Source organism: Anolis carolinensis, chromosome 2 (assembly GCF_035594765.1).
Source record: "Anolis carolinensis isolate JA03-04 chromosome 2, rAnoCar3.1.pri, whole genome shotgun sequence".
In the NCBI taxonomy this organism is placed as follows: Eukaryota; Metazoa; Chordata; class Lepidosauria; order Squamata; family Dactyloidae; genus Anolis; species Anolis carolinensis.
Window position 1 is genome coordinate 232,422,621 of NC_085842.1, and position 13,863 is coordinate 232,436,483.

A 13,863-nucleotide genomic window follows, 5' to 3' on the forward strand; every position below is an offset into this window, starting at 1 on the left:
CTCCCCTTCGCTTCCACTTTCCACCAAAAAACAAACCCTTGTTGGCATTCCTTCACTTCCAGGGGAGAGTGGGTGTGTAACGTGTGTGTGCGCGCGCTCTCTCTCTCTCCCTGCCTTGCCCTGCCTCGGCGCTGCCCTTCCCCTCGGGGCCGGCCTTCCTTTGGGAACAATGACAAAAGAAGCCCCGGATCGCGCGTGAAGTGGGCGGCGTGGGCTGCTTGCTCTTGGGGCGCGCGCCTTGGGAGGAGGAGGAGGCGGAGAGCCTTCCTTCCTTTCCTCCCTTTCTTCCTCCTTCCTTGACTGGCGGCGGTTTTGATTAGCTGAGCCCTCCTCCTCCTCCTCCTCCTTTCCCCCTCCCTCCCTCTCTTCTCGCCTTCCCCAGTGTGCGCGTTGCGTTGTGTGTTCGTTCCAGTGTCAGCGCCGGGAGGTGGGCAGCAGCAGCAGCAGAGCAGCAGCAGGAGCAAGGCGCATGCTCTGGGTCTCTCTCTCTTTCCTCGCCTCCAGCGTTTCAGCAGACAAGGAGGAAGGGGAGAAGGCGACGGAGGGGAGGGGAGGGGAAGGGGGAAAGGAAAGAAGCAGCAGCCAAGCCGCCGAGGGAGCCAGCCAGCCAGCCAGCCCGGGAGCATGTCCGCCGCCAACGCCAGCGCCGCCGCCATGGGCTCGCCTCTCCCGGCCGCCCTCGCCGCCTCCTCCTGAACCGGAGCCGAAGGGGAGGCGGCGGGGAAGGAGAGAGGGACAGCGGGGACCCCACCAGGCATGGCCAGTTCGGTGAGTCCCCGGCAAAAAAGGGAAAAAAACCCCAATCCATCCAGCAAGCAAGCAAGCAAGAAAAGGGGCTTGTAGGAGGAGTAGCTGCCGGATTCCTTTGGGTGGAATTTCCCCCCATTCATTCCCTTCCTCTCTCTCTCTCTCTCTTGCTTTCATATATATTATAGACACATACACTCTCTGTTTCTTTCTCTCTCCCCCCCCCAATCTCGTCTGCAATTGCAAAAGGCGCGTGCACACACACTCCCAGGCGCGCGCGCACGGCACAGGAGGAGGATAATCGCCCCAGCCATATTATTCCTGCTGCTTGGGCTGCTGTTTTAATGCTTTGCCTTTTTTTTGCAAGCCATTGCAGGGGATTGGGGGTCTCTCTCTTAGGAGGGTGCGTTGTGCCCCGGTCGGCGTGGTCTTCTCTTCTTTTGCCCCCTGACAGCAGCCGGCAGCACCCCCGCGCTCCCTCTGCCCTCCTGTCCCTCAAACTCTTCTTCCCGCTTTCTGCAGAGAGAGAGAAGCCTTTTCTCTCCACGGACAGACCCGTCTCGATCTCTTTCTTTGCCTTCGTTTCAGAGAAGCCTTTCCCTTTCTTGCGCGGATCCAGTCCAGCCCGCACACACCTCCAGACTCTTCCCTCTTTCTCTCTGAGAGAAGTCTTCCCGTTCCTTTGATAGATCCATTCCAACACCCACACCCCACAGATTATTCAGACTCTTCAACCTATAGTTCCTCACAACCTTCCCTCTTTCTCTCTCTGAGAGAAGCCTTTCCATTCCAGTGGTAGATCCACTTCAACCCATAGGTTCCTCAAAATCTTCCCTCTTTCTGTCTCTGAGAGAAGTCTTCCCGTTCCTTTGATAGATCCATTCCAACGCTCACACCCCACAGATTCTCCACTCTTCAACCCATAGGTTCCTCACAATCTTCCCTCTTTCTGTCTCTGAGAGAAGCCTTCTCATTCCTTTGATAGATCCAATCCAACCCTCACTCCACACAGATTCCTCGGACTCTTCCAACTATAGATTCCTCACAACCTTCCCTCTTTCTCTCTCTGAGAGAAGCCTTTCCATTCCAATGGTAGATCCACTTCAACCCATAGGTTCCTCAAAACCTTCCCTCTTTCTGTCTCTGAGAGAAGCCTTCTTATTCCTTTGATAGATCCATTCCAACACTCACACCCCACAGATTCTCCACTCTTCAACCCATAGACTCCTCACAATCTTTCCTTTCTCTCTCTGAGAGAAGCCTTCCCATTCCTTTGATAGATCCAATCCAACCCTCACACCACACAGATTTCTCAGACTCTTCAACCTATGGATTCCTCACAACCTTCCCTCTTTCTCTCTCTGAGAGAAGCCTTTCCATTCCAATGGTAGATCCACTTCAACCCATAGACTCCTCACAATCTTCCGTCTTTCTCTCTCTGAGAGAAACCTTTCCATTCCTTTGATAGATCTAATCCATCCCTCACACCACACAGATTCCTCAGACTCTTCAACTCATAGATTCCTCACAATCTTCCGTCTTTCTGTTTCTGAGATAAGCCTTTCCATTCCTTTGATAGCTTTCTCAGACTCTTCAACCCATAGACTCCTCACCATCTTCCCTCTTTCTGATTCTGAGAAAATCCTTTCCATTCCAGTGGTAGAGCCATTTCAACTCATAGACTCCTCATTATCTTCCCTCTTTCTGTCTATGAGAAGAGCCTTTCCTCTCCTTGGATAGATCCAATCCAACTCCCACGCCCCACAGATTCTCACACTCTTTCCTCTTTCTATAGATAAGCCTTTTTCCTCACATAAAATCAGTCCAATCCACAGACTCCTCAACTCTTCTCTCTTTCTATAGGTAAGCAATTTCTTTCCTTGGGTAAATCCAAGTCCATAGACTCTTCAGACTCTTCCTGTCTTGATGTCTCATTTGATAGAGCAAACTAAACCCACACACCTTCAGACTCTTCCCTCTTTTTGTCTCTGAGAGAAGCCTTTTCATTTCACAGGTAATTCCACTTCAACCCATAGACTCCTCCATCTTCCCTCTTTCTGTCTATGAGAAAAGTCTTTCCACTCCTTTAATAGATCTAATCAACCCACACACCCAACAGATTCCTCATAGTCTTCTCTCTTTCTATAGATAAGCCGTTTCCTTCCTTGAATGAATCCAAATCCACAGACTCTTCAGACTCTTTCCTCTTTCTACCTTGGTGTCTCTTGAGAGAAGCCTTTCCCATCCTTCCATAAACCAAATCCAACCCACACACCTTCAGACACGTCTCTCTTTCTAAAAATAAGGCTTTTGTCTCCATAGATAGATCCAACTCAATGCATATATTCCTCAGGCTCTTTCTATAGATAAGGTTTCCCTCCTTGGATAGATCTTTTCCAACCCATAGACCCACAGACAGGACCCCACACTGCCCTCAACTTCCCCCTTTGCACCTTTTCCTCTTTCTTCACACACCCACAGACAGGGCCCAACCATACCATTGACTTCCACTAATATATCTTTTCATCTTTTCCTCCTTTCCTTCAAACTGTTCTGTAGATAAACCATTTCCTTGGATACATCCAAATCCATAGACTCTTCAGATTCTTCCCTCTTTCTGCCTTGGTGTCTCAGAGAGAAGCCTTTCCCATCTTTCCATAGAGCAAATCCAACCCACACACCTTCAGACTCTTCTCTCTTTCTATAGATAAGCCATGACTAGGTCCAGTTCAACCCGTACATTCCTCACACTCCTCTCTCTTTTGATAGATAAAGCTTTTCCATCCTTGGATGGATCCAACCTAACCCATAGACCCACAGACAGGACCCCACACTGCCATCCACTCCCCCTTTTGCACCATCTTCTTCATATACCCACATGCAGGACCCAACTGTACTATTGACTTCCACTAATACATCTCCTTTGAAATCCTCTTTGCCTATTCTCTCCCTTTCTGACGTAGAAAATGCCAACCCCCATTCTGAAAGACCCACATCTATTTGTGATTTTATTCCTAATGCTAGGTGGCATTCCTGCCCTGTTTTCGAGCAAGAGCAGACCCTTCAAAAGAAAGAAACCCTGGCTGTCTCTTCTTATTATATCTGCCTTCCTCTCTCTTTCTCTTTGCTACCTTTTTGCATATCCTCTCAATTTGGGACTCCATCCTTCAGCCACAATGTTCCAGCCTGCATTCCATTACAATCCCGGCTCCTTCAGGAGCAGGAATGCTTCTCTGGGGGTAAGGGAGGGTTCCTCCCCCCCCCCCAACCCACATATTTTCTTTGTGTGCATATTTCCCCCCATTCCACCCCTCCCAATAAAGCTTTTAAAATGTTCAAGTGTGAGGTGTGTAGGGGCGTGTTTGTGTGTGCCTTGGCTTTCTCTCCTGCTCATTGTTACCTTTCTCTTTTCCCCCAGTGTGCTGTTCAGGTGAAACTGGAGCTTGGGCACCGAGCCCAGGTGAGGAAGAAACCCACAGTGGAGGGTTTTACTCACGATTGGATGGTGTTCGTTCGAGGACCGGAGCATAGCAACATTCAGCACTTTGTGGAGAAAGTCGTCTTTCACTTGCATGACAGCTTCCCGAGGCCAAAAAGAGGTAGGGCTTCGGCACAAAGGTATCTTGAGAAATCCCCATTCAATGTGTTTGCACAAGGGGGGCGAAGAGAAACAGTCGGTGTTCAGACTCCCGCCTTGGCTTGCATGTTCTCCGTGCTGGCAAAGGATTACAGCTAATGTTGGAGGATTTCAGGAAAGGAAACAGAGGGCCTGATGGAAAGAAAATGCCCCTCAACAGGGCAAGGATGTGGTCCTTTCTGTAATCCTTTAGATCTTGAAGTTGGCAGCCACTAGATTTGCTTTAGTTTCAAGTGAAGTGAGCTTCTTTTGATTCTGTACAAATGAGCACCTGGGCATCTCCTATCCATTATTTATTCCCCCTCATATGCTCCATTCTTGGTCCTGCATGATCTTTAATATCTCCTGCTTTTGACTGCAATTCATTGTGCAAAGGTTGTGTTCAGTTTTGATGACTGTAATATTCCTCTTGGTTATTTTTATTAATTGTGATTTATGAATAATGTCCATTCCTCATCAGAGGAATACAGTTGTTAAGGCCTGCTTGATGAGACAGGCTATCTTTTGTGTTTTTGTTCTGAATTGTATTCTTAAAGGGGATGTGCACTTTTATTGAGGAAAGTATTATCTGGAAATGCCAGTTGCTAGAAATGGCACAATGGATATGAGAGCAGTCTTTGTTGCTGCCTTCATCTTTGATACTATGATTTTGGATTTGTGTACTTATTAGCATATAACTAAAGGAATTTCTGGACACTTAAGTGTACTAAAATTCAAAGCATGAGAGGTGATCTATCCTTTGGTTACAAGAGGTTTAGGAAGCCTTTGTTTTCAGTTTTGGTTTCTTTTGACCTCCAAGCTGTTGTCTTGACTGTTTTAGTTGGATTACTGGAGGTAGCATTAGAAATACAATAAGGTGCTTTGTTTGTGAACAGGTTTGTTTATCTAAGTAGATACTTAGTTACTAATTATCTCCCGTCTAATCTGTAATCTTTATTGGAATCTAGAACTCCTGTAACCTCTTACAACAGCATCTTAATACATTTGTTTTGCCTACAATGGTTTGAGAATGCTTGAAAGTGCAGAAATATGAATAAAGAACAAGAAGGGGGAGGGAAAGGGGGTGAATTTATTAAACTGCTCCAGCTTCTTAATTGTTTCTCGAGGATAGAGTCACAAAATGGTGAAAGCTATGTGTTACAGACGCCCACACCTTCATTACTGTTTTAAAATTTGTAATCTGTTGAATATGACTTTACTGGCATCTTTACCTACATTGCCTTAAACATAACATTCCCTCTGCTTTATCAGGTTTATTGCCACCTTCATATGTTGGTTTAGTGTTGCAAATGTAGTGAGCCTTCTCATAATATTCTTTTTAAATCTCTTACTGCTTTTTCAGTACATGGAAAAAACAAACAATATCTTAACCCCCCCCCCCCCCCCCCCCGGTTGTTGTGCATTTTCTAGGCTGTAGGGCCATATTCCAGAAGCATTCTCTCCTGATGTTTTGCCCACATCTATGGCAGGCATCCTGACGCGGGTAAAACGTCAGGAGAGAATGTTTCTGGGACATGGCCATACAGCCCAGAAAATGCACTACAACCCAGTGATTCCGGCCATGGAAGCCTTCAACAATACATCAAATAACTACCCCCACTGTTTGAACTGTTTCTGTCCCTCTAGATGTGTGTTGCAAATGACTTTCCAGGAAATATGTCAACACCAACAAAGGGATATGATAAGCTTGGCTAAATTTTCCTTTCTGCATAGTAAATGAAGTGATAACACTGAAAGACTGGCACCATGCTTCTTGGTTTTCACCTTCTTTATTCTGGAGCTCTTTGCATGATCTACTCAGAGGTGTGTCCTTTTGAAATGAATGGGACTTTATCCCAGGGAAATGCAAAAGCTTGTTTATATACTGCTGTTGTGATTTGCGTGATGAAAACCTAAATGGTTTTCTGTACAGCCTGAGGGAACATGGTTCTCCAGCTAAGACCTGGGGACTGTTGCTAGGTCTGGATTTGATTGTGTTCACTATATCCTTGCAAGAAAATGATGTGCTTGGTGCAGTCAGTTTGAAGTTCCTGGATTTATTTATGAAAAGTCCCCCCTCCCACTCTGCCATTGGCCATTGCTTTCTAATGTTTGCATCGGGCTGGGGCTGGAGTGTAGAGATGGATGTTTTCCCTACATAACAAGTGCTGGGAAAATGTTGTCATATACAGCCTGGGAAAAGTCTCATCTTATGGTAGTCATACATGACTCAGAGATTAGTGAGTGTTCCCTTGTAATTGGGGTTATATAGCAGGGGGTAAAAGCTTTGCTAAATATGTCAGTCACCTGTGCAGTTGACTTAAGCGTCTGTCGCATAACAAAACTAATGAGAGATCAAGAGACCTGCCAGACATCTTTCTGGCCTCTTATGAGTCAAAGGGCAGAGTATGAGTGCTCTCTAGTGAGGCTTCCAATTTGTTTTAGCAGCCCTGCATTTACTTTGTGTTAAAATCAGTGCCTGATGTTGATGCGTAACATGCTTCTTGTGAACTAGTAAATGAAAAGGGGCTTAGTTGATGTTACGATTGGAATCCATTAGCTGATGCAAAAAGTGTACATTTTTTTTACCTTTAAACATCAGTGACATTCTGGTATTACATATTGTATAGCTCACTAAACTAACTGTTAATGAGAAGCCTTTCAACAATATAGATACACAAAGAGAAATATTGCTAACCTGCTTAGATTACTGTCTTTCAGCTTTTCTATCCTACAATTAATATGTTGCTGTAATAGTAATTCTGTTGGGTCCTAATTGTAGACTTAGGTTCTTGGCTGAAGAAACTGCTCTCTGTGTGAATTACATAGCTGTCTTGGATATCCAGATGTTACTTAAGAGTTAGGATCATGAATGTTTTGTGTACAGTGTTCCCTCACTTATCGTGGGTGTTACGTTCCAGGACCACCCACGAAAAGTGAAAATCCGCAAAGTAGGGACGCTATATATATTTTAATATGTATACATTATTTTAGTAGTTATACACTATTTTAAGTCTTTATAAACCCTCCTCACACACTTATACACTACATAACCCTTTCCCATTCCCATTCCTGGAGAGGGGTAGCTGCACACGAACGAAAGAAAACAAGATGCAATGGTTATTGAGCCAATCAGCAACTGTGATACAGAGCAGCATTCTCTGGTTGATCGCTTTCCATCAGCCAAGGAATCATGTGTTGTTTACAATTTCACGTCAGCAAGTAGGATCTCAAGCGGCCATTGCACCATTACCTTTCTGAGTAAATACACTATTTACTGTAAATTGTAATTTTTTATGATTTATAATATTCTTTCAGTGTTAGAATTAATGTTTTTAATTTATGAAACAGCAAAAATACCATGATAAATATTTTACATTAATATTTATTGAAAAACTGCAAAACAGCAAGTCTGTGAAAAGTGAACCACGAAGTAGCGAGGGAACACTGTATATTCAACTCTCATGATTTCCATTTTGTAAATTGAAGATAGGGGTATGGATCCCTAAATGTGTGAGTAGAAAGGGGTTTGAATAAGAAAAATAAGGCTACCAGCAGCTACTAGTCATGATGTATATATGTATGAGCTCCAGAACTGGAAGTAGTATGTTTCTGAATGGTATAGGACCATGAATCGAAAGGTTCTATTGCATCCATATCATGCTTATGGGATTCCCATAGGTATCTGGTTGGTTATTGTGAGAATAGAATGCTTGACAGGCTTATGATCTGATCCATCTAGACTTTTTAAAATTAGTGGTAAATAAATCTTACAGTGTTACATAGTACAGTAGAGTCTCACTTATCCAAGCTAAACGGGCTGGCAGAAGCTTGGATAAGCGAATATCTTGGATAACAAGGAGGGATTAAGGAAAAGCCTATTAAACATCAAATTAGGTTATGATTTTACAAATTAAGCACCAAAACTTCATGTTATACAACAAATTTGACAGAAAAAGTAGTTCAATACGCAGTAATGTTATGTTGTAATTACTGTATTTACAAATTTAGCACCAAAATATCACGATATATTGAAAACATTGACTACAAAAATGGCTTGGATTATCCAGAGGCTTGGATAAGCGAGGCTTGGATTAGTGAGACTCTACTGTATTTTCAAACCATAGGGTATGTGTGAAATGCACCAAGCCACCACATTTCTAGGAAGATATATCAAACCATATATTACAGGCGTAATTCATTTAACTAAGCCTGTGACAATGGAGCTCTCTCTTTTAGCAAGTCTTTTTAGACCCACTTAGCTTTCCTTTCCTTCCAAGTCTAGCAGAGCATTTTAATAACATTGGCATGGGAGAATGGCTAAGGTGCATTGGAGAAACATTTTTGGTTCTGGGTTGCATCAGCATATCTGTAGTAAACAATCATGTTTGCGCTGAAATCATGTTTGAGCTATGAATGAATGGGATTCTAGTTTAGCCAACCTGTGTGGGTTTGCCTGTAATAGGCAAAGTAAACAACATTACCTCCAGAATCTTGTACTGAGCATGTGTAAACATCAAAACAGAGAAAAGCGAGGAAACAGCTAAGTCTAACTCACCAGCTGCCTCTAGCATTTTTTTTTTAAAGGCCTCCACATTTTGCCTCAAAATAGAGCTTGTTATGGAGAAAAAGTCATTCTTGGATACAATTTAGAAGCTCTCAGGTAGTCTGTAGAAAATTCAAAAGTTGTTGTTTACTTGTGCAAATCTTACCTGGTGTAGTTGTTTCATTTTCATTTGTGCGTGTTATAAGTATTGAATGTAAAGCCTGCTAATATGTATTGAGCTACACTTCCCTTTTCTGGTGTAATAACTTATCACTATTCTTTCCATGTTATTTTGAACTCTTTTGCCAGATTTTGTTAAAGAAGTAATGCCCAGGATCACATCTACTTTGTTAATTGAGATTAATCAGTATTTTTTTTAGCATTGTCTTCCAAAAACTTTTTTATTTTTCTGGATTGTGCTACCATCACTCAAGACATTGTATTGTTGTATTTTCTTAAGACATGACAAGTTTTGGGGCCAGAGGGCTTATAAATCTGCAGTTTACTACTGAAAATGGTTGATCCTTTGTTTACATTTGTTGGCGATTTAGTGCAGGTGCGCTATTGCTTATCAGTTGGTAACAGTATTAAGGAAATGAGGAAACATGTTGTACATAATTATACATTCTGGAAAATTCAACTGTAACCAAATTTACTTCTACCGTGTGTGCGCATGCATACGTTAGACTGAATCATCTCAATCACATGATCAATCATAGCAATTTGTGTTTGCAGCAAGAAAGAACAATGTCTTCTTTGCATAGAAAGGTTGCCATGATAGTGGCCCTTACAATCAAGCCTATTCATACAGTAATGCTATTGAAAGCTGGAGTATTTTGGATGTGTTTGGCCAATAATGTCTGGAATGGTCACTAGTGTATCTATTGATTGTGCAACAGATAGCATCTTAATCATGAATCTAGAGCACGTGGCTTCTTTTCATTAGCTAGGAAAATATACGTGCTTCTAGTTTCATATGATTTGTCTTTAAAACATCCATTAGGTGTTAATGAAGTCTATGCTCACTGTAGACTTCGTTAGCTTTATCATTGGAAGAAGTGTGCTTCATTAACTTAACTTAAGAGGTGTTGAATAGAATAGAAAATATTCCATCTATCCAGTGAATTGCTTGTACTTATGCCTTCTCTTATTTTTTCTTGCTTAAGAAAATTGCCCATCACTCACACCCCCAATTGGATGTTTTAAACAATCATTAAAATTGCTAGGAGGATTGAGCCTCAGTTATTAAAAGATGATTGTACTTTTCATTTTACTGAGAATATAGTATTTAATCCTGTTTCATGTTTATGCCAGTTATGCAAGACTAAAGCTATGGTCTACATGCTGTGTATTAGTTGATATTTAACTATATTGTTTGATGTATTGAAGTTAAAAGATTCTTTAGGACCGGCTTGTGAATTAGTTGATTCATATTTAAGAATTAATGAAATAATACAGTACAGTATGATGACCATATTCACAGGGGATATTGCTCCAACATACACACACACACACACACATACATATACACACACTGATATAGATACCTAAAACTGCAGATAATAGCGAACCCTATATTTTGACTATACTTAGGCTGTAAGCATACCATAAAATCTAGACTCACTTGGTGTGTGTGTGGAGGTATTTTTTGGATCATGGGTAATGGGATTCTATTGTGTAACAATGCAACTGACTGGATATGTAGGGAAACTGTCTCCTTAATTATACCAGCAAACTATTTGGTTGAATAAGACATGTGCAGCTCACTTAAAATATGGCAACAAGTTCTTAAGAATTTTACTAGTTCAGAGTTTTTTTTTTTTCTAGTCTGTTTTTAGCACACTGATTTTCCTATTCATCTCCTGGATTACTTAGGAGAGTCAGAACCATGATAGATCATGTAATGCATATGGCTTTGATCTGCCTTGCAAATATACTTTCTTTGGGCCATGCTGGATGCTATGATAAATGTCTTACTATGATAAACATATTATAATCTGCCCTTTCAACACTTTCGTGTAAGTTACTAATGCAGTGATGTTACAAATTTTACTGATCCCTCACCATCATCATTGGCATGTCATGTTTGCATGTTTGTATCTTCAAGTTGTCTGTTGACTTGTGGCAATGCCATGAATTTCATAGAGTTTTCTTGGGCAAGGAATACTCACAGGTGGTTTACCAATTCCTTTCTCTGAAATACAGTAGAGTCTCACTTATCCAAGCTAAACGGGCCGGCAGAAGCTTGGATAAGCGCATATCTTGGATAATAAGGAGGGATTAAGGGAAAGCCTATTAAACATAAAATTACGTTACGATTTTACAAATTAAGCACAACAAATTTGACAGAAAAAGTAGTTCAATACACAGTAATGTTATGTTGTAATTACTGTATTTACGAATTTAGCACCAAAATATCACTATATATTGAAAACATTGACTACAAAAATGGCTTGGATAATCCAGAAACTTGGATAAGCGAGACTTGGATAAGTGAGATTCTACTGTATTGCCTACTGCACCTGCTGTTTGTTGGAGGTGTCCCATCCAAGTACTAATGAAGGCTGACTCTGCAGAGCTTCTGAGATCAAATGTGATCTGGCGAGGTAGTATTAATGGCCAGTCTTAAGTGTGAATTGTTCTTTTCTGACTTAATTCCAGATTCTCACTCCTTCATATTAGTCTTAATTGCTTCTATTTGTCTGCTCAGCAAACTAGAAAACACTTTATGTCTGTGTTCATGCTGGTATCATTTCTTACTACATTGAACTCTTTTTTAGTTTACTGTCTTATTTTTATTTTCTTTTAAAAAAACATTTCACACAGAAGGCTATAGGATGAAGCTTGGTTATATTATAACCATTGGTTAGCAGCATAATAAGTTCCATGTGTCGTACACCTTATTATCATGGTTTTTTTATTTTTTTAAAAACCAGCTTAAAACTATTTTGGGTAGAGCAAAGCAATGTGTAATGGGATGCAAACCTTTGCATACCATTTGGTTATGCAATTCCAGTACTAGTGTTTCGTTCATTCCATCTTAGAGCAGTTGTGTGTCACGAGCAGCAGCCTGTAGGCATTTCAAGGTAGTATAGAAAATGACATTTCAAATCAAACTAAAGATAACATTTCCAGAATTTTTTGAACCCTGGAAATTGGACTGCCCCAACAGTTGTACCCCAGCCTCTTCAAAAGGGAACTACAGGTTGAGCATCTCTTATCCAGAAATCTGAAACACTCCGGGACCTGAAATTGTCCACACTGGTGACTGAGATATTGACATGTTTCTAAAGGTTCAATGTACAGAATGTTATGTCATGCACACAATTATTTACAGTATTATATGGAATTACATTGGAACTATGTGTATAAAGTATATATGAAACATCAATAAATTTCCCAAACTTCCCAAATGAATGATCCCAAATAGTTTGAAAAGGGGACATTCAACCTATACATTAAATTATCAAATCTGTCCTTATTTTATTGCTTTCACAATATTAAATGTGTCCTTCATAACTACATTACTTGGCATGATTATGCAATTTTGCAAACAATCCTTTGCATGGTTTCTCATAATCAGTATAAATTTAGTTCAAGGTAAGTGTGCATAGAAGTACAGCCTCAAAAGTATAAACAACGTTTAAGTACCTGGCTACCTGTAAGCTTATTGATTGAGTTTAAAGACTTTCATGCCTAGATTAGGATTTATGGAATTTCATGTATAATAGTGCTATTTGATTTTAGGTTTTGATGAACTGTTCTTCGGTGTTCTGTATAGATAGTACAGCACACTGTTTGCTGGGTAGCATAGAACATACATCAGGAATTGCGATTTATCATTGCTCTTTTAGGTAGTGATATAACATTTAATTTTTCTTCAAAGTTTCTCATCTGATTTTGCATGCAATATTATTTCAGCTTGCTACAAACACATTTCTCTATTTTTGGAATGGGTGTTTTGAAAGTTTGCTGGCTTTTTAAAAAAAGTCAGAATATTCACATATGAAATAAAATATAAGTTTGAGTTCAGTTTGAGTCTTTTCTCTGTAAAAGACAGTGTAGATAAAAATGCAATTTCCTTATTTATATGTTTATACCAATAAGATTTTTATTTGAAATATTTCATTTTTGAGACCAGTAATAGAAATATTGCAATTAGTAACTAATTCTGCCAGCTGAAATGAGCAGGAGTCTGCTGAATGCCTTCTGCCTTTGAAGCAGGCAGTTGGGCCTCTCAAGATCTGGTTCTGTTTAGCCAAAGAAAGGACTCCTCCATGAGCAAGGAGCTCCTTGGAAATAAGAGTCTCAACACAATAAAGGAAGCAAGACCATATGGGAAGCAGGAAGTGGTTGTTCCTGGAAATGTGTGCATAAAAGGCAGAGGTGGACAACAAATTAGTTATTTGGTACTCTTACTCTCCAGTGGTGAAGAAACAGGGTGCAAGTAACACACTTCCTTCTTGCTGAACCAAAAGACATACCCAGGTCATGTTGAACACATTTCCCCGCAAGCAAAAAGCGAAAGGAGGTAGTGTTTGCTGGGTAGTTCTCAAGATCATCATCAAAGTGGATGTTGTCTGTTTTGGCTGTGTTGAAGAATTAAGAATATTTTTTTTATTTTGTCGCAATCAAAGCTTGGAATGGGTTTGAAAATCATTTGGATAATGTTAAATATTAGAATCCTCGAAATTCAGTACCTTCAGCAGTGATGGTTGAAAATTATTGAATTAAGTTGTCATTGATAAATTCAATGTTCAGTTCGTTAAGTTGGGCACACCATGGGATTTACAAAGAATGGCATGGAGGTTGTCACTCTTGACCCTAGGGCACAACTTGTTGTTCGTTTCTTCCAAAGGGCTTGTTTTGCCTTTTAAAATTCCTGTGACCGAGACATTTTCCCCATGTGTACTACAAAGTCCATAATATGACTGGAAAATTGGGAGTCCAACAC

General features: G+C 40.8%; 1 protein-coding gene across 2 annotated transcripts in view; it reads left to right on the top strand.

Annotated features, from left to right (window-relative positions):
- Positions 1-248: 248 nt before the first annotated feature.
- Positions 249-13,863, top strand: part of mllt3 (MLLT3 super elongation complex subunit) — a 163,084-nt gene continuing 149,469 nt past the window's right edge. The window contains exons 1-2 of one of the 2 annotated variants that reach the window (XM_008103479.3): positions 249-768; positions 4,166-4,346. In XM_008103479.3, the coding sequence (XP_008101686.1) occupies positions 757-768; positions 4,166-4,346 (193 nt within the window). In that variant the 5' untranslated portion in view covers positions 249-756. Of the gene's footprint in view, positions 769-4,165; positions 4,366-13,863 lie in introns of those variants that run through there. The other variant, XM_008103480.3, reaches the window with a different exon arrangement.